Source organism: Podarcis melisellensis (genome assembly GCF_964234715.1).
Source record: "Podarcis melisellensis genome assembly, chromosome: 1".
NCBI lineage: Eukaryota > Metazoa > Chordata > Lepidosauria > Squamata > Lacertidae > Podarcis > Podarcis melisellensis.
In genome coordinates, this window is record NC_138528.1 from 15,715,925 (window position 1) to 15,736,574 (window position 20,650).

The following is a 20,650-nucleotide window of genomic DNA, read 5'->3' on the forward strand; positions in this document are numbered from 1 at the left end:
GTGGCTGCCTTCTATAATGCAATGGACTGTATCACTCAGTCACACTTTCCTGTTTAGTTGCAAACCTAAACAGAAGCCATAAATGAACCCTCACTTGTAGACACAAAAATCCTTTTACTGCACGTTATCGCTCACATATGCTACAAAGAGCTGCAATTCTCTGAAAGAACTGCTGTGTAACTTAAGTGCCCTGCCTCTCTTCCCTCCAACTCCCCCCCCCCTTTTCTGGGGTAGTGACTTCACATCCTTTGACATCAGCCTGAAAGTGGGGGGAGGGGAGCACTAGGGCAGAAAGCAGCAAAACCTGTTTAACGATGCAAGCAGCCCTTCCGATTCTTAAATCTTTTAAAGATTTAATGGAACTCCCCTATATTTTTTCAACTTTAATAAATCTGCATCGGAACAAAAATGGATTCTGCTACAAAGGACTTCCTGCTTTCCTTACCCGAGAATCACAATAGCCTTTTATTACCAAGCCACAGAGGGTTACAATTCGTTCAAACACAAATAACTCACCTCGAATATGCAGAAGGGCCACGGGCTGAAATGGCCCGTTTGAATTGGCTGCGTCCACCACCATCCTGCTGCCAGCTTTATTACATGTCAACATCTAGGCTTCAGCAGGGAAAGCGGTGTACTCCTTAAGGCAAGAAACCAGCCTCCATTTTAGTTTTTAAAAAAAAAGAAACTGAAGCTCTCTGCAGCTGGAGGGAACTGGCTAGTTAGTGATGTCAGCAGAGTGGAGAAAGCTGATTGGCTAAATGCACCAACTTAAAATGACTCTGAAAAGCCGCAAATGAAAAGAGCTCTCTGTGTGGCTGTCACCGTGCATTAAGCTTGTACATTTGTCAGCTCTCTTGTACTTCCATTCATCATTAGTAAATGAATGCCCAGGCTACTGTTTGAAAATACAAGCACTAAACCTTCCGAACAAACAAGTATATCATGGAGTTAACTTTCACTTCACAAAAGGAGTGCTAGGATTTTTTCAGAGTTTATTTGTGTTATCAGCCAGCAAAGATCCACAAATAGATGCACTGTCTCAATTTTCTATTTCAGCAGTATTTCATGAATGCATTAAATGTTTCCCCTTTCTTCTTCAAAATGAACTGCACAAGCCTGCAAACTGTGTGCATGGGCTCTGTGATATTTGCCTTATGATTGCTTTAGCACGAATAGAAATATTTTAGCTCTTCCCCCCAAAAGGCACACAATGTACGTGTGTGTGCGTGCGTGCATGCGCGCGCGCACACACACACACACAGAACTTTTAAAAGTTTGCATGCAGCAATTACATTAAATTTCATCATACACTTTAAAAAAATACAGACATCCATAGCATCATACTAGAAGTTTGCTACAGGACCACAACACAATCCCATGCTCCACTATTATTTATTTATTTATCATTTATTTATTGCATTTATATCCCACTTTTTTCTCCAAGGACCTCAAGTATACGTGCCCCCGCTCCATTTTATCCTCACAACAACCCTGTGAGGTAGGTCAGGCTGAGAGGCATTAACTGGCCAAGATCACCCATTGAGTTTCATGGCCAAGTGAGGATTTGAACCTTGGTTTCCTTGAGGTCCTAGTCCAACATGCTAACTGCTACACCAACTTACAATCATTTACCATGTGTGTATTCGACTTTATGTGCTTGGCAAAAAATAAAAAATAATAAGCGGGCAAGGATCTGGGAAAGACGACTTTGGCAATCCTGCTTGCTGTTGAACTCGTTGTGTTTTGACTATACTTGATTATGGCTTTAGGCATGATCCCTGCAATGTAACCCCTGCATAAGTTGCAGACTTATTGTACAGTGGTACCTCGGTTTAAGAACAGTCCAGTTTAAGAACGATTTGGTTTACAAACTCCACAAAACCGGAAATAGTGTCTTGGTTTGAGAACTTTACCTCGGTCTAATAATGGAATCCAAACGGTAGAAGGGCACTGGAGGTGGGAGGCCTCATTAGGGAAAGCACGCCTTGGTTTAAGAATGCTTTCTGTTTAAGAACGGGCTTCCAGAACGGATTACGTTCGTAAACCGAGGTATCACTGTATTACAAGATTCACCCAAAATGCAAGTTGTGGGACAGGTCCGTTCATCAGAATGCAAACTTGGATAGCTCCTGAAATTTTATCATCCAGAATTTCTTCTTCTTTGGCGATTGTCTTCCATAAACACGGTTTTAACAATGGGTCCGTAACTGTGTGACTGTGGAGGCCACTTCTGGATCCACACGTCCTTCCACTGGTTTCCGGGTGGGAGTTGATCACGGTGTGGATTTGCCAAGTGTGCCTTCCTCTTAGCACGTTTCTCCCTCGCGTCCTGAGTTTGAGTGTCTTCAAAGCCCATGACACCTTTGGTAAAGGCTGTTCTCCAACTGGAGTGCTCGCAGGCCAGTGATTCCCAGTTGTCAGTGTTCATACTACATTTTTAAAGATTTGCCTTGAGACAGTCTTTAAACCTCTTTTGTTGACCACCAGCATTACGCTTTCCATTTTAAAATTCGGAATAGAATAGTTGCTTTGGAAGACGATCCATCAGGCATCCGCACAACATGGCCAGTCCAATGAAACTGAAGAATCATTGCTTCAACACTGGTGATCTTTGCTTCTTCCAGTATTCACCTGTTTTCCCAAGAGCTATGTAAATTTTTTCGGAGACACCGTTGATGGAATCTTTCGAGGTGTTGGGAGATGGCGTTTATAAGTGGTCCATGTTTCACGAGCATATAGTAAAGTTGGTAGGACAATAGCTTTGTAAACAAGCATTCTGGTTTCCCTGTGCATGTCCTGGTCCTCAAACACTCTGCATTTCAATCGGGAGAAAGCTGCGCTTGCAGAGCTCAGGTGATGCTGGATTTTGGCATCAATGTTGGCCCTTGTGGAAAGATAACTGCCTAGATAGGGGAAGTGATTGACATTTTCCAATGTTACACCATTGAGTTGGATTTGTGGCACTGCAGAGGGGTTATTTTGTACTTGCTGGTGCAGCACTTTGGTTTTTTAGATGTTGAGTAATAGGCCAAGCTTTTTGTAAACTTCTGCAAAGATATTTAGGATGTTTTGGAGGTCATCCTCTGAGTGTGCACACACTACATTGTCATCAGCATATTGAAGCTCTATGACAGAAGTTACGGTAACCTTACTCTTTGCTTTCAGCCTGCTCAGATTGAAGAGATTTCCATCTGTTCCATATATGGTTTCTACTCCGGTGGGGAGTTTCCCTTCGACAAAGTGTAGGATCATGGCAATGAAAATAATAAATAGAGTTGGGGCAATAACACAACCCTGTTTAACACCTGATCCCACTGTGAATAGTTCACTTTGAGAGCCATTGTTATCTGCAATTGTTGCTGTCATATTATCATGGAGGAGCCGAATGATGTTTACAAATTTATCTGGGCAGCCAATTTTCAGAAGGACAGTCCACAGGGCATTGCGATTTACAGTGTCAAAAGCCTTAGTCAGGTCAATAAACGCCATATACAGGGGTTGGTTTTGCTCTCTGCATTTTTCTTGCAACTGTCGAGCGGTGAAAATCATGTCCACTGTCCCCCTAGAAGGCCGAAAACCATTTTGGGATTCAGGAAGGATCAGCTCAGTTATTGTTAAGAGACGGTTTGCTAAGATCCTTGCAATAATTTTGCTGTCTGCAGCTAATAGAGAGATGCCTCAATAGTTTCCACAATCAGTTCTGTCACTTTTTTAAAAGAGATTGCTGATTTTGGCATCCCTAAAGTCTGCTGGGATCTCTTCTCTTTCCCAGATTTTTTCGATGAGCTTGTGAAGTTGTTGTGTAAGTTCAATTCCACCCACTTTGAAGATTTCGGCAGGTATCCCATCAGGTCACTGGCTTTGTTGTTTTTCATTTGGTTAATAGCTGTACACAACTCTCCCAGATTTGGAGATACTGCAAGCTCGTCTCTAACTTGTTTTTGAAGAATTTGAGAGAGGACCTCAGCAGCTACAGGGGAGTTGCGGTTAAGGAGATGTTGGTAATGTTCTTTCCAGCACAGTACAATCGCTTCTTTCTCTTTTAGAAGTGTGATACCGTCTGCTGAGCGTAGGGGGCATATGCCATGATTTATTGGCCCATAGATGGTCTTTGTGGCTTTAAAGAAACTTTGTGCATCATGAGTGTCGGCTAAGTGCTGGATCTTTTTGAGCTTTTTTTATCCACCAGGTGTTTTTTAGTTCTCTGGTTCTTCTTTGAACCTCAGCTTTAGCGTTGCCATAGTTTTTCCCCCTTAGTGGGATAGTTTCTATCTCTTTGCCAGATCTGAAAGGCCTTCCTTTTCTTGTCAATCATGCATTCAATCTCACTGTCATTCTCATCAAACCAGTCTTGGTGTTTCTTGGTTTGGTGTCCCATAGTTTGTTCACAGGCTGCAATAATGGATGTTTTTAGCTTGGTCCAGTGTTCCTCCATGTTTTCAGGGCATTCTGAAAGCAGATGATCCTTAAGAGTCATTTGGAAGCAATCCCGCTTAATGGCATCTTGAAGGCCCTGAGTGTTCGCTTTGTGCCTTGGTTTCCTTCCTTGAAGCCTGTGTTGAGATATAATCTTGATAGCCATTGTGGAGCGTATTAGTCGGTGATCTATCCAGCAGTCGTCGATGCTCGTCATAACTCTGGTAAGGAGCACATCACGGTGATCTTTAGCACGAGCAATAACATAGTCTAAGAGGTGCCAGTGGTTTGACCGAGGATGCCTCCATGAAGTTTTAAATTTATTTTTCTGTCGAAAGAGTGTGTTGGTAATAACAAGGTTGTGCGCTGCACATATCGTCAAAAGTAAGATTCCGTTCTGGTTGCTGTTGCCAACTCCTTCTTTCCCAATAGTCCCAGGCCATAGATCGAAATCTCACCCAACTCTTGCATTAAAATCACCCAGGAGGATAATTTTATCTTCCTTAGGCGTTTCTGATAGGACGGTATCCAGCTGAGAGTAAAATTTTTCTTTAATGTCTTCATCGGCATCCAGTGTTGGTGCATAAGCGCTTATAATAGTAGGCTGTTGGTTTTTGGTGAGCTTTATTTGAAGGGCTGAGAGTCGCTCATTAATGAATTTAGTGTCTATAACACTCTTGGCATCTGTCCCTTCCCAAGCATTTATACACTACCTATTTCTCCAAGAAATGTTTTGCATTGGTTGTTGGTGGATTCTTGTGAACCATATTCACAGCGAAAGTCAGATATGCTTCAATTCTCATAAGGATTCAGCTTTATAAAACCAGGACCAGATGCAAAGCACAGTACATCAGGAACAATACAAGGGGATTATAGGCCCACTTCAATGCCACCGAATTGTAGGGTTGTAAGGGACCCTGAGGATCATCTAGTCCAACCCCTTGAAATGCAGGAACACGCAGCTGTCCCATACGAGGATCAAACCTGCAACATTAGCGTTATCAGCACCACGCTTAAACTAACTGAGCTAGCCAGATTTTTCAACAACAAAAAAATCCAGTATGAAGTAGGGTGGCTTGGAAAGGGGGGTGATAGAGAAGTTCACACAAGCTCCAAAATATAATATTGTACTAGTAGGATTGCCATAGACTAACTCATATGTAGGAGCAAATGTGCCTCAATCTGAACTGATTAAACTGGTCAGCTTAAAATGTATCTACTTCAAGTGAGGAAAAGGAACAGTACTCTAGTCATTTGAGGCAAACCCCAGTAAAACCACCTTAAGACACAAATAGGTAATTGACGAATACATTAAATTGCTTGTTTGACAAGAGCCAACAGGCTGTATTCAGTGTAGTGTTATGCAAAATGTTCAGTAGGTGCTGCAAGGATTTATCCTTGTGCAATGGAACATTCTTCCCCTTTTCTCCCCCATGCACCCCCTAAATCTGTTCCGGAGGAGTCCCCTTACCCTCTGGAGCAGATTTAGGGACAGCACATGGCACACATAGAAGGAGGGAAATCCCACTGGGCAAAAGCTAATCCTTGCACTATTTAGTAGAATAAGTAAAATAGAGCTTCTCTGAACACGAGAAGAAAGTATGCTGTGTCCTGCTTGCTCTTCTCTTCCTTCAGTATTTGTTTCTTGTTTGTATACCAATTACAGTGAAATTAACTTTAGAAGGCTCAACTAGTAAGCTGTGTAAAGAGAGAAGATCAATTTCGTTCCTGGATCATTCAGATATTATCTCCTTTCAGAGTGTTCAGCCTATATCAATTTTAAGCTAATTTAGGGAAAGGATAATTTCATATACAGGCTTGAAACATTTTCATGCCTAAAAATGTGAAGTACAAATATCAAACAAATACATTTGTAAAGGCACATGTAGCATATAATTACACTCATCAGGAGCTACAATATTTTGCAGTTCCCTGTTGAATGTACACTATGGCAAACCTTGGCTTACTGTATATGGTGGTACCTCAGGTTAAGTACTTAATTCGTTCCGGAGGTCCGTTCTTAACCTGAAACTGTTGTTAACCTGAAGCACAACTTTAGCTAATGGGGCCTCCTGCTGCCACCAGAGCACAATTTCTGTTCTCATCCTGAAGCAAAGTTCTTAACCTGAAGCACTATTTCTGGGTTAGCGGAGTCTGTAACCTGAAGCGTATGTAACCCGAGGTACCACGGTATCTAAGTAACTTGGCAAATGGTCGTTGGAGCATAATTCTAATTTACCGTATTTTTCACACCATATGACGCACTTTTTCCCCTCCAAAAATGAAGGGGAAATGCGTGTGTGTCCTATGGTGCGAATGCAGGCTTTCGCTGAAGCCTGGAGAGTGAGAGGGGTCGGTGCGCACCGACCCCTCACGTTCTCCAGGCTTCGCACACCTCTCCGCAAGCAGCGGGAGCCCAGCGCTGGGCTCCCGCTGCTTGCGGAGACTTGCCTGCATGCCGAAGCCTGCACGCGCTGAGCTCAGCGCGCCCAGCCTTAGCGGACCTCTCCGCAAGCAGCGGGAGCGCTCCCGCTGGTTGCGGAGAGTTGCCAGCATGCCGAAGCCTGTGCACGCTGAGCTCAGCGCGCCCAGGCTTCGCGGACCTCTCCGCAAGCAGCGGGAGTGCTCCCACGGCTTGCAGAGAGCTGCCTGTTTGGGGGCTGGGGTCGGGGGAAGCTCGAGCTTCCCCCGCCCCAGCTCCGCGCCTGGGGGGAAAATAATTTTTTTCCCTTTATTTCCCCCCCAAAAAACTGGGTGCGCCCTATGGTCCGGTGCGCCCTATGGTGCAAAAAATACGGTAATATAATACATCAAGTGCCACTAGCAAAACCAGGCCCCCAGGATGATGGGTAGGTTTATTAATACCCAATATGGAAGGAAGCAAAGGTATTGAGGAAGTCAAATTGATTACTATGCTTATAATTCTGGAGATACAACATGAATAACAGCCAGCATTAATGAAATGCAGGGTTTCACTACAAAAAATCATTATACTGAAACAGCACAAGTTTATCTCACTGGAACTGCATTCCAGCCTTACAAGAGCTCCCCTTTCACCAGGCCCATCAGCATTTGATAGTAGAAATTACATTTCTGCTTCAGGAAGGGAACCTGGAAAATATTTCTTAATTGTTGGATCAGAAACTTTTTAGACAGCATTAACAAATTTTCAGATTCCTGAGCAAACAGAGTCTGACCAATCTGTATATAACAAACCCACCCTTTTCCAATTCTGCTAAGTAGATTAACTTAGAATCTATCATTTGTACAGAAAACAGATCCTGGCTTATTACTATGGTTAACAGTCATTAACTAAGTTCTCCAGCTGGATACAATGGGAAACTCTAGATTAAGACAAGCAAAGAATGAAGAATATTTGTATGCAAGGGCTTGGATAAGCAAAGGGCATACAAGCCAAATGATAATAAAAATCATGGTTGATGAAGCTAGGGAAATATCATCTGAACCCTGCCAATGTTGGTATTCTGGGGCAACAAATTAAGTGGGCACAATTTGTCAATTCCCAGAGTATATTCTAAACAATGATGCCTGATAAGAAAACAGGGATCTTGATACAAGTAAAAAAAGGTGTTACAAAAAACAATGTTGTATTTTAATTTGACTGTTAGTGTCTGGAATCTAAACAGAAGACTCTTCAATTTGCTTACCCTTAATGAAGCTAGAGCTAAAACACAAATTTGACACTTGTCTGGAATGACAGATTGAACAAACAAAAGCCAAGCAATGTAAAATTTATTTTAAAAGGTGAAGTCGGCAACTTGCTCTTAACATTTTAGGAAAGATAGTAAAAAATATACCCACTACTATATATACATGTCTGTGTTGGCACATTTGTTTGTTGTGACAACAGCATAAAATAGCATAACATTGACATTCTATATTTTGAGATGTTTTGAATAGCTCTGTTCAGAAAGATTTGGACTACATTGTTGATTACAGTGACTTACAAATGTGAAAACTGCAACTAGCGACTTAATACGAATATATAGTGTAATTTGAAACATCCCCCAGATATTATACAAACCTCCTTGTCATCCTTCTCTGCAGGAATCAACTTAAACTTGTAAAATGTGCAGTGCAACAAAAATAAACACCTTCCCTACAAAAAAAGAGGCTAAATTGTTGTGAGGTTATTTATGTATGACATTTATATCCCACCTTTCTTCTAAGGAGCTCAAGGTGGCATACAGTTCTCTTCCTCCCCATCTTTTCCTCACAATAACCCTGAGAGGTAGGTTAGTCTGAGAGTGAATGACTAGCCCAAGTGAGCTTTGTGGCTGAGTGGGGATTTGAACCCTGGTCGCCCAGGTCTTAATCTAACACTCTAACCATTATACTACACTTAAATTACCATTTAAGTTGGAGGGAGGAAGCACTGCTAAAGCTGAATGTGTAGAGGGGGGGAGAGGGGAATATGAATCTCTTTTCCTTGACACTAAAACTTGGGGCCATTCAATAAAATTAGTAGTTAGTTGCGGACTGGCATAAAGTACTACACATTAACAAAAATAATTTATTATCTAAAAGTTGTGGTAATGTTCTGTTTACAGCCACCTAATCCAGGGGCCAAGACAAGTTAATGAAAATTAGAATTATCTCTATAGCCAAAGACATCCCCCATCATCAGAGGCAGTATCTCTCTGGATACCTGATACATGGGGCATGCAAGTGGGTGGCTATCACCATTTTTCTTTGCTTGGGAAGTTCCCTGGGCAGCTGATTTGATCACATCTGGGATCACAGCACTTACTGGATTAGGTACACTCATGGCTTGGTCAAGAGGCAAGTATTTTTATTTATTTTATTTTTACTCATGTTCCTAAAAAGGTTGCAAGGAGTTGTTGAGAAATTGCATCCAGACACCCATAGCATTAGCATGAACAGACATTCTTTGGCTGCATATATGATCAATACATATTTATCTGGTTAAATACACACTAACCCTAAACACCAGTGTTGGAATAACTGTTATAATGACAATGCAAATGCTACTGCTCTAATAGCAATACTGCAATCAGAAATACGCGGTTAGCTACACTGACACATAGGGGTATGTGAGGGGAATGGGACTCTCTGTTGATCACCAGGCAAGGGCTTTTTCCACTTGCCTTGCCCCACCCTCCAGCCCTAGGAGCTTGCAGAAGGGAATTGCTGCCATGGCCATTATGTGTATGTGTCTTTTGATGAACCAAGTGGAAGACTACAACCCATGGTTGTGGGGATTGTGTGACTGAGTGATTTTGTGTGTGTGTGTGTGAATTCAACAGCACTTTGTTTGTTTTTGATTGTTAGCTTGTTAATGTTGTTAATATTGTTTTGTGGATTATGGGTGCTGTTTAATGCTTTGTGAATTTTACAATATGGCTTTTCTTGTGGCTGTGGTGTTTAGCCTATTTTTTTAAGCTGCTCTGTTAATAGTGTTTTATAGAAGGTGGTTGTTTTTACTGATGATTTGTTAATTATTTCATATGATTTATGTTGTAACTGTGATGTTCTATTATGTTGTTATTTATTTTACGTAAGCCACTTTCTGACTTGTGAGAGTGAAAAGCAGCATAGAAATATAATTACCGTATTTTTCGCACCATAGGACGCACTTTTTCCCTCCTAAAAAGCAAGGGAAAATGTGTGTGCGTCCTATGGAGCGAATGCAGGGGGGGAGGCAGGCGGGAAAAGCCCCCAAGAGCCGCACACAAGCTCCGTGCGCTCTTGCAGGCTTTTCCACAGGAGGGAGAAGGGACTGACTGGCCGCATCAGTCCCTTCCCCCACCTCCCAGAAATGCCAGGAGAAGCCGCGCAGCCCCTTTAAAGAGCTCACGGCTTATGCGGGCTTTTGCGAGAGGTGAGGGAATCCCCCCACCTCCCAGGAAAGCCAGGAGAAGCCGTGCAGCCCTTTTAAAGTGCGCACGGCTTCTCCCGGTTTTGCGGGAGGTGGGGGAATTCCCCCACCTCCCAGAAAAGCCAGGAAAGTCCTGCGCAGCATCTCCCGGCAAGGAGAGGCTGTGCGGGGCTAAAGGGGAAGGCAAAACAGCGAGCGGGATCCATCCCGCTCGCTGCCTTGCCTTCTTCCATAGCTGCGCGCAACCCCTCCGCAAGGAGAGGCTGCGCGGGGCTAAAGGGGAAGGCAAAACAGCGAGCGGGATCCATCCCGCTCGCTGCCTTGCCTTCTTCCATAGCTGCGCGCAACCCCTCCGCAAGGAGAGGCTGCGCGGGGCTAAAGGGGAAGGCAAAACAGCGAGCGGGATCCATCCCGCTCGCTGCCTTGCCTTCTTCCATAGCTGCGCGCAACCCCTCCGCAAGGAGACGCTGCGCGGGGCTAAAGGGGAAGGCAAAACAGCGAGCGGGATCCATCCCGCTCGCTGCCTTGCCTTCTTCCATAGCTGCGCGCAACCCCTCCGCAAGGAGAGGCTGCGCGGGGCTAAAGGGGAAGGCAAAACAGCGAGCGGGATCCATCCCGCTCGCTGCCTTGCCTTCTTCCATAGCTGCGCGCAACCCCTCCGCAAGGAGACGCTGCGCGGGGCTAAAGGGGAAGGCAAAACAGCGAGCGGGATCCATCCCGCTCGCTGCCTTGCCTTCTTCCATAGCTGCGCGCAACCCCTCCGCAAGGAGAGGCTGCGCGGGGCTAAAGGGGAAGGCAAAACAGCGAGCGGGATCCATCCCGCTCGCTGCCTTGCCTTCTTCCATAGCTGCGCGCAACCCCTCCGCAAGGAGAGGCTGCGCGGGGCTAAAGGGGAAGGCAAAACAGCGAGCGGGATCCATCCCGCTCGCTGCCTTGCCTTCTTCCATAGCTGCGCGCAACCCCTCCGCAAGGAGAGGCTGCGCGGGGCTAAAGGGGAAGGCAAAACAGCGAGCGGGATCCATCCCGCTCGCTGCCTTGCCTTCTTCCATAGCTGCGCGCAACCCCTCCGCAAGGAGACGCTGCGCGGGGCTAAAGGGGAAGGCAAAACAGCGAGCGGGATCCATCCCGCTCGCTGCCTTGCCTTCTTCCATAGCTGCGCGCAACCCCTCCGCAAGGAGACGCTGCGCGGGGCTAAAGGGGAAGGCAAAACAGCGAGCGGGATCCATCCCGCTCGCTGCCTTGCCTTCTTCCATAGCTGCGCGCAACCCCTCCGCAAGGAGAGGCTGCGCGGGGCTAAAGGGGAAGGCAAAACAGCGAGCGGGATCCATCCCGCTCGCTGCCTTGCCTTCTTCCATAGCTGCGCGCAACCCCTCCGCAAGGAGACACTGCACGGGGCTAAAGGGGAAGCCAAAACTTGGCTTGCTCCATAGCTGTGCGCAACCCCTCCGGCAGGGAGAGGTTGTGCACACCCTGTACGCTGCTCTTTGGGGCTGGGGGGGGGGAAAGATTTTTTTCTTGATTTCCCCCCCTAAAAACTGGGTGCGCCCTATGGTCCGGTGCGCCCTATGGTGCGAAAAATACGGTAATGGAAGGAAGGAACAATCAAAAGGACTCTCCTCTGATGGTGGATATGAATCTCACCTGTGTTACTTATAATGCAGACATGGAGGTTTCCTCCACTCCAAAATTCCATAAAAAGGAATACTATTACTGAACTTGCTCAGAGCAGAAATGCTGCATTATCATACAGCTATTCTGCATGCGTTCCACTGACCATGAGAAGGAAGCCATGAAATACTTTGGGGAGTGGGGGAGGCAGCAGCAGTGTGTCCCATTCCCCAAACATCCATTGAGCTATGTACATTGAAGTTCATGGAAAGATAGGAAGGGTACAAATATGTATGACCCCATGCAGCAGCTCAGCTGCAGTGGGTTAAAAGTGCAGAGATATTCCCCCACATCTTTTCTTGAACACTGAAGTGCCCTGCTGGATCAGTCCAGTCCAACATACTGATAAGCTGCCCTGGTAACTTGTTGAAAGGCAGGATATAAATAGCCAAATAAAACACCATCCAGTTTTCCAGAGCCAAGCAGATGCTTCTGAGAAGTCCACAAATGGGGAACAAAGGCAACAGCTTTCCTGCTGCCCCCAGTAAGCGGCAATCGGAGGCACACTGCTTAAAATTTACAGCTGATGAGCACAGGCTTCAATCCTGCTCTCTGCAGGAGTCTGAGCAGGATTTAACTCCCACTCGGCAGCTGATGAGCAGGGGTTAAATCCTGATGTTTTGATTGTGTGCGCGCCAGTTTCATCTAGGGAACTGGTTGGTGTTGTTTATAGTCATTTAGTCGTGTCCAACTCTTCGTGACCCCATGGACCAGAGCATGCCAGGCACTCCTGTCTTTCACTGCCTCCCGCAGTTTGGTCAAACTCATGCTGGTAGCTTCGAGAACTGGTACATGCAGCCAATATAGAATTGAACCCCGTGCCATCCATCAGCTGGTGTCACCTGTCCATGAAAGTGACATCAGCTGGTTGGTAGGTGGCTAGAGTTTTTGGGAAATGGTAGAGGGCCAAACAGGACCCCTTGGTGAGCCAAGACTGTCCTTTGTTTAGAGGTCCCTCACCCATGGCCTAAGGAAATCTGAAAACTGTTCTCAAAGTGGGGCATTTTGCCTCTTTAAGCTGAATATTACTTGTTGTTTAACAGATCATTTCCGACCTCTGTGTACCAACTACCTTCATATTTATTGAACTGCCATTTTCTAGAAAGCGAGGGCTTTGATGTCAGAAGAGTGGAGAGGCTGGATTTTTTCTCTTCTTTCCTTCTAAGTTATATAAGGTTAGTCCCATACTTAAGATTCATATTCCTAACAATGTTTTCCTAGTTCAAAAACTCAAAGATGGCCAGATTCGCTTATTTTATTAAGACCCATGAGAAAATTAGTCAGCTCTATGTGCAGATCTAGAAGTCCTGATTCTAAAAATAGCTTAAATAACTATACTGTGGTTTTTTTTACAGCCTTGTGAAGCCTGTTCTTTTTTCAAGTGCTCCAAGTTTACAATTGGAAAACAACTTCCAAAATCTTCTTAAATAAGAGTACTGTATAGTGGGAAACAGGAACTGACGCATATGTGACAAGATGAGCAGGTATCAACTGTAACATGTTTGGATGGTTGTTATAAACAATCTGAGTAAGAAAAGCAGCATTTTAGAATAATGAGATTAACTGCAAAAGTTATGGCTGCAAAAAATAAATAGAAGTAGAGAGGGCCTGAAAAAATCCAGAAATGCCTGGGGGTGGGGAATGTGGCAGATGTAACTTTATTTATATAAAAAACACCGTATCTGGTTATCTGTAAGAATGAGTATTTGACAGTTATTTAGCATCTTAAAAAAATCCACAAAGCAGAGCCATTTATTGCAATATTGAGGTCCAACACTTGAGCTCATAGGACATGACTAAATATTAATATCAAGCAATTTCAGTTACAAAAATCCACAGGGGTAGCCATCCATAGTTATTCCCAATACAAATAAATATATGCAACCTAATCAAAACAATCGAAATCAGTAGCACTCTATAAAAACCTTTTAAAAACCAAGTACTGCACCACACCAGAAACATACAAAGGTCCAATAAAACTGATAAAATGCCACAGGTTACAATAATAAAGCCACATTTGAACCATATGGAGTTTCAGTCTAGATGTATATCCGAAAGGACATGAACCCACAGAAAAGGATGACGGCTGCTTGTTTTCAGACTGAGAGGCCTATGGTAGAAATAAGGTAGAAAATGTATTTCTTATTTCTAAGCTCCTGAATCAACATTTCAAGGGCCACACCAGATTTGTGCCTAGCCTTTTACCATCCTTGCTCTAAAGCAGGGTTTCCCAAACTTTTGGACTACGGTTCCCATCACCCCTGACCACTAGCCCTGCTAGCTAGGGAGGATGGGAGTTGTGGTCCAAAAACAGCTGGAGACCCAAATTTGGGAAACCCTGTTTTAAAGACTGCAAGAGCAGAGTGGAAATATACTGCTTATATTTGTTGTTATTTATTTAATTTATTGGATTTATGTAACACTTATTTGCCAACCACCCGAAGAAATTCACAATTTCTCTCTCTCTCTCTCTCTCTCTCTCTCTCTCTCTCTCTCTCTCTCTCTCTCTCTCTCTCTCACACACACACACACACACACACACACACACACAAACTTGGCAGCAGATAAAAATAAAATACAGCAAATCCACACAAAACATTTTTATTGGCACTCCTGATTTAAAATTACTTAAGTTTTTCTTTGGTATTTTTTTATTAAAGGTTTCTTGGTTTACAAAAGTATGTGCAATGTCTCTTTTTTCAAGTTACATTTTCTACAGGTCAGTTTCATTTGTTCAGACATTAGTGTTACATTAGGAAAAAAAGGGGGGAGAGGTGGAGGGGACCATGGTGGATGGGGGTGGGGTGGGGTGGTGATGTTTTAAATTTTACTTAATGTGTGGGGTTTTGTGTCAGCGTTGTTTGTGCAGTTTCCCTTTGCTATTTGCTTGTGTTCCTTAGCTGGTGAGAGAGGTTGGGGTTGGTCTAGGGCAGGCATATCCAAAGTCCTTTTTGGGGGCCTAATCCGGCCTGCTGGTCGGTTTAATCTGGCCACTGTGGCAGTTTATTTCCTGGGGTAAAATCCTAAAAAACCTCAACAATTTCAACCCTAAAAAAAGATCAACAACTTCAGTCCTAAAAAAGGTTGGTTGGCCCTTAGGGCCCTTCACTTCATCAAATCTGTCCCTCTTCGAAAAAAGTTTGGACACCACTGGTCTAGGGTGTGGTTACTTGTTTGTGATTGGTTCTGGTGAACTTTGTTTTCATGTGTGGGTGGATGTTTTGGATCAGGTTAGCCATATTGATTCGTATGCCACTGGTGGATTCTTGTCATTGTTTTGTTGGGCTGTGTATGTGATAAAGGGGAGCCATACCGGGGTGAAGGCATCTTCTTCTATCTGTCCCCGTGTTAGTTTCAGCTTTTTGGTTAATTTAAACAGTAAGGCTGTTTCCCATACTACATGTTACCACTGGTCCATGCTTACTCCTGGACAGGTCTCTCCAGTGTCTGGTTATGATGTTTCTGGCTGCTGAGAGTAGGTGGGTTATGAGTTCTTTGTGAGTGGGCATTATTGTCTTGGAAGGATTATTGAAGTTATTACAACTGCTTGGCAATTTTGGTAATTTCAATGAAACCAATATATATACCTGAATGTTAGGGTACAAGCTTCACACAAACTTTGCAAGTGCAACGTATGGAGCACAATTCTAGAAGAGCACAGAATTTAGCTCATTTAGAATCGTAGCTCTTGTTAAAAAAAAGTTATTTTTATTTATTTGATTTCTATACTGTCCTTCACCCAAGGATCACAGGGTGATTTACAATATAAAGCACAAAAATACATCACATAGTAACCAACAAAAACAACCCCACCATGTTTAAAAGGCCACAGATTCTAGACCGTATGGGAATGAAGGTATACTTGAAATTGTGGGCATGCCACCTGCTAAGATTTCAGAAGGCAATGAACAGGTGAACAGGATTTCTAATGGGCTGGTTGTGCTACTCTGCAGACCTTCTTGCCTCTCTCTGTGACCAAAGTCACAATAATGCAATGAACATTTCCTCAATTTGCATAATTTGCACAGGTTCTTGATTCAGAATTTAACTGCCTGGGCCACATGCTTTGATTTGTGTGGAGCACATACATTCTTGATTCCCGCAGGAAACTTAGAAAACTCAGAAGAATAGGAGTTGAACAAAAATCTTCTTAAAAAACTGTTTTCTTAGGACAGGGAATGATTATTAAAATAGCTCCACACCCCCTAAGGACACAAGCATGGTTAACAATTGGCCTGAAGACCTATTAAGACAATGTTCAAGTGTTGGGTCAATGTGCAGAAATTTGGCCTAGCAATGGGGCAAGCCCTTGCATAATGAGCAGCTTATGTAAACAGAAATTAAGTGTGCTGGTAAAGATGTTCAATTAGGTCAACGAAAGGAAGCAACTAATTATCAAATTATTGCTTACAAGTTAAAGACTGAATAGAGATGAAGTTCAGGAAGAGGTCACAGAAACCCAAGTTATAATAAATACTTCAGGGGAGCACACAGGTTGAAATCCATGACTTTTTCTTTAAATGAACTTTGCAGGCTTTAGAAAGAGGGAAAGTGCTTCTCCTGGTTTGTTAGGACAATCTTGCCAGTTTATAAAAATGAGAAATTCCAAGTATAAACCCCCATTTTGCCACCAGAGACAGGGGTAAGGAAATATCCCAACTGCTTAGATTTTTTGTACTTATGGTACGTAAGCTTTTTCAGTTATATATACGTACATCTACATGACTTTTGATGGCTGTTCAAGAGAGATTGCATTTGCACTGCAGCTGCAATCCTATACACAGCTTACCGAGAAATCAATAAACTGTGATACACTTTAGGAATGGCTTTCTTCTTTCAACAGATGACAGTGCACTGACACATTATATCCCAGTCTGTAGCCTGTCTAGACCGCTCAGGGAAAGCATTAGCTTTGGGTGTACTAGCCTAGTGTGTTTGTGGGAAAACAAACTTTTTTCCTGTCTCCTTAGGGCTCAAGAAGGTGGTGGTCACAGTGTGCTCATTGGGGAATGTATGGTACTGGATTTGCAGGCACTTTGTTTCTACCCAGACTAGTTTGTTGTTACATGCCTTGCACATAGCAAGCCAGTCTATGGCTTATTTCCTTCCTGCCATGCCAGGAGTGGACTGCACCAGTGATTCCCACATCAGAGGGAATGAGGCAGAGAGCCTTCTTGGTAGTGGCGCACACCCTGTGGAACACCCTCCTATCAGATGTCAAGGAAATAAATAACTATCTGACTTTTAGAAGACATCTAAAAGCATCCTCGTTTGACCTTTTAGCGTGTTTTTAGTATTCCGTTGGGAGCTGCCCGGAGTGGCTGGGGAAACCCAGCCAGATGGGCGGGGCAGAAATAAATAAATTATTATGATTATTACATCAGCACATTCATGTTGTTGCAATCCAGCCCAATCTGAGTGATGCAATATTCCAGGGGTTCCATGCACTTATCCAGGGTTTTTGTTTCCTTTCAGAATGAGGCACAGCAGACTGTGGTATCTTAATGATATATGGTTTATTTACACACATATGCAACTTAAGCGTACAATGGAGGAGGGGTTCACAGCATCAACACCTCAAAAGAGTCTTGCTTCTCCCCTAGCCACAGCCTTGGATTCAAACAGAAATCAAACATTGCTCGCTGACCCTCCGCTTGCTGCTTTTGCTTCTAGCTCACATCACAGCAAACTTTGCTCTAAATTCTGCCTTTGTCTATCTCAGTTGAAGGACTGGCACCACGTTTTGGCATCTGGCACAGAGCCCCCTCTCCTTTGTTCTCTTAATGACCTGCACAAATTTTCCTGGGAGTAAGCCCCACTGAACACAGTGGGCTTACTGCTAAGTAAACATGCATGAGCAGCATCACTTTTTGAAGCATGAAAATTCGTCAGATTAGTACGGTTGAAAATTAAGGGCGCTGGAGCCAAACAGCTAGCTGCACTGAATGCAAAGCATGAAAACTAGGTCTTGGAATGCAGGGAACTTTCTAAAGAGAGATGTGGAAAGGTTCTGTGCCCAGACACTTCGTTCTCACTAGAAACGCATACACGCTTAAAGGATAGTGTCCACATACACAATTCTTCCTGCTTAAGTAGTCATGAGGAGGCTTTGCTTCAAGCATGGGTACAGCTGGCAGAGTGTGTGTTATCAGTTATGGTTTCATTGGCCCTCTTAATCTAAGTGTTTAAAATGTCAAGCAAATACTGCATTATTTCAGCGTGCCTTTGGTCTGTCAGGTAGCAGAATGGCTATCCCCCTTTGCTTGAAGTGTTTTACCTGGTCTTCTTATATACAAATCTTATTAAAACGTTTTTAAAAGTCTATTTCCAAGTTTTGTTATGTTAGCTGCCTTGGGAGTCCCTATGGGGCAGAAAGGTGAGTTAGAAATATTTTGACTGGGGAAGCACTGGGGATTTATCTGGCCCATCCCAGAAGAATGACATAGTCCATATTGGTCCTGTCTCCCTCAACTGCAGTCCATTAAAAGTTCAAGCACGAGCTTGAAAAGTTGCATAGGACTGGATGCGACTTACAAAACTGGGTCACAATATTCAAATGCATGCAAAAAGGCTCATGCTGGTACACTCAAAGAGTGTTGCATACAAACCTTTTAATCAGAACTCACATACAAAACCTTGAAAAAATTGTCTTGGAATACCGATACAGTTTAATTTATTCCCTCTGTTTAATAAACATTGGATAGTGGAGAGAAAGAAGCCATGAGGCTGAGCTTGGAGTCAGCACAAGTCAGACTCTGGCTTGTTTTCATAAGCTTTTCACAAGTGTGCACCAACACACTGAACATTCATGTTAAACCATAGTTTAAACTATGGTTTAACGTAACATAAGAACCAGGAAATAGGTTTGCTGGAATGACAGCAAGGCACAATAATTTCACTCAAACTTTGTTCTGTGTTCTTATTTGAAAGAGAAGGCAAGGTGAAGATTCTTTCCAGGAAGCCATCTTTCAAACTAAATTTCAGTACATCTTCCAGAATTCCGAAGTGTATAAACCATTTCTGACATTTAAGGAAGATGCACATTGCCTGCAGGTATTAAAGAAAAACTAAGCAGAAACTGCCAGAATATCAGCAGTCTTCAAAGTCATGCAATTATACAGCTAGCTGGATTTTAAAGGGGGGGGGGACTGACAAAACCCACTCCAAATGCTGAAGAATTTTAGTTTCAAATTGTAAGTTTCATGGAACATAGTTCCAGTTTTAGATTTTGTCCCAGATATTAGCATTCTATTTGTTATTTTAGAAACCTCAAAACCTCATGCACACTGATAGCTTTATAAATATACTCCACTCTGGAAATACAAATCCATTTTGTTGTCACCTCTCTCCAAAAATTCTTTTGACTGAACTCAAGAGACAGCAGATAAGCATGCACTGCAGACTCTCTAGCAAAAAGGAGTTAAGCAGTCAGTCAGTCGCATGTCACATGCATCTATTCTATTCAAAAAAACACCACAGAAGTCTGCTCTATGCTGAGCATACGCTTGCAAAGGCTAAAATAAAGGCCATTATCAACAGAAGCTCTTATGCCCATGAGACACAACTGGCAGCTTGTTAGTGGATGCCTACCTTGACACAGATCTCTATGAAAGATGTATCCATTTTCCAAGTCCTGAATTCAAAAAGGGCAATCAATACAAACTATGAAAATAATAGTGAGCTGAACTTTAAAAAGTGCAGGACAGACATTGTAAAGCCTTTTGACTACATATAAGATTATAGCTACTAAAAGTTGAGCGCTCCTCTAAATATCAGATTTCCTTAAAATTAAATTAAAGAAGCAGCTCTGACAATGTAAGAGTTACTCACAAGACCTTTATTCAAGTTGGAAAATTGCAGACAAGTAATGGTAGTTCTGGTATGTTATTTCACAACCTGGCTTGGTGTAGTACTTTGTGGGGTTGCTTCCCAGGGTAAGAACTTAGGAAAAGCTATTTCAGTGCAATCCTATGTGTGTCTACTGCCTGAGTTAACACTGACTGAGTTCAATAGGGCTGATTCCCGTACAAGCAGGCATAGGTTAAGAGGCCTTAGACCCAGTTTAAGTCATTAATATATTATTTACTTCTATTACTACCATTTTCTACAGCTGGAGTACAGTGGACAGAAATAAAGCTTTATACAGTACTTATTTCAAAATTGTGCTAATGTGCAAAGGTGTGGTCTATGGTTGTCAATAAATTCTATGGTGCTACTGGGTGACTGGTACAGTTTGGCATAGCTCAGTGTTTTGTATACAGAAGGTTTTGGGTTCAACCCACATTTTTGTTTAGTCAAGCCTATCCGAAAGTAGAAGTACCGTATTTTTCGATCTATAACACGTGCCCGACCATAACACGCACATAGTTTTTAGAGGAGGAAAATCCGTAGGCATGCCACCTGTAGGCATTCCCTCCATAACACGCACAGACATTTCCCCTTACTTTTTAGGAGGAAAAAAGTGAGTGTTATGGTGCAAAAAATACGGTAATTTTAATCTATTTTAGTATTTTAACTTATGCATGTTTTAAAGTATGGTTGTGAATTTTTCATGATTTCCTTATTTTAATGTTTTGTAATCTGCTTTGAAGTTTTTTTTTACAATCAAGCAGTGTCATTTTTTTTTACAAAATAAATAAAGCACAACTAAATATTTGCCTGAAATTCTGGATGAATGTTGCCAATCTGTGTACATAAAACAAT

At 43.1% G+C, this 20,650-nt stretch overlaps 1 protein-coding gene across 6 annotated transcripts in view; it reads right to left on the reverse strand.

The window, feature by feature from the left end:
- The window catches only part of PPP2R5C (protein phosphatase 2 regulatory subunit B'gamma), a 75,748-nt gene that overhangs the window by 42,433 nt on the left and 12,665 nt on the right, over positions 1–20,650 (reverse strand). The window contains exon 2 of one of the 6 annotated variants that reach the window (XM_081911953.1): positions 19,538–19,580. The exons of 3 other annotated variants lie outside the window; for them this stretch is intronic. Coding sequence is in view for 2 of the 3 variants with exons in the window: in XM_081911952.1 (XP_081768078.1) it covers positions 517–610 (94 nt within the window). In the remaining variant the exon portion in view is untranslated. Of the gene's footprint in view, positions 1–516; positions 683–19,537; positions 19,581–20,650 lie in introns of those variants that run through there. 2 more of the 6 variants (XM_081911952.1, XM_081911951.1) reach the window with 2 other exon arrangements.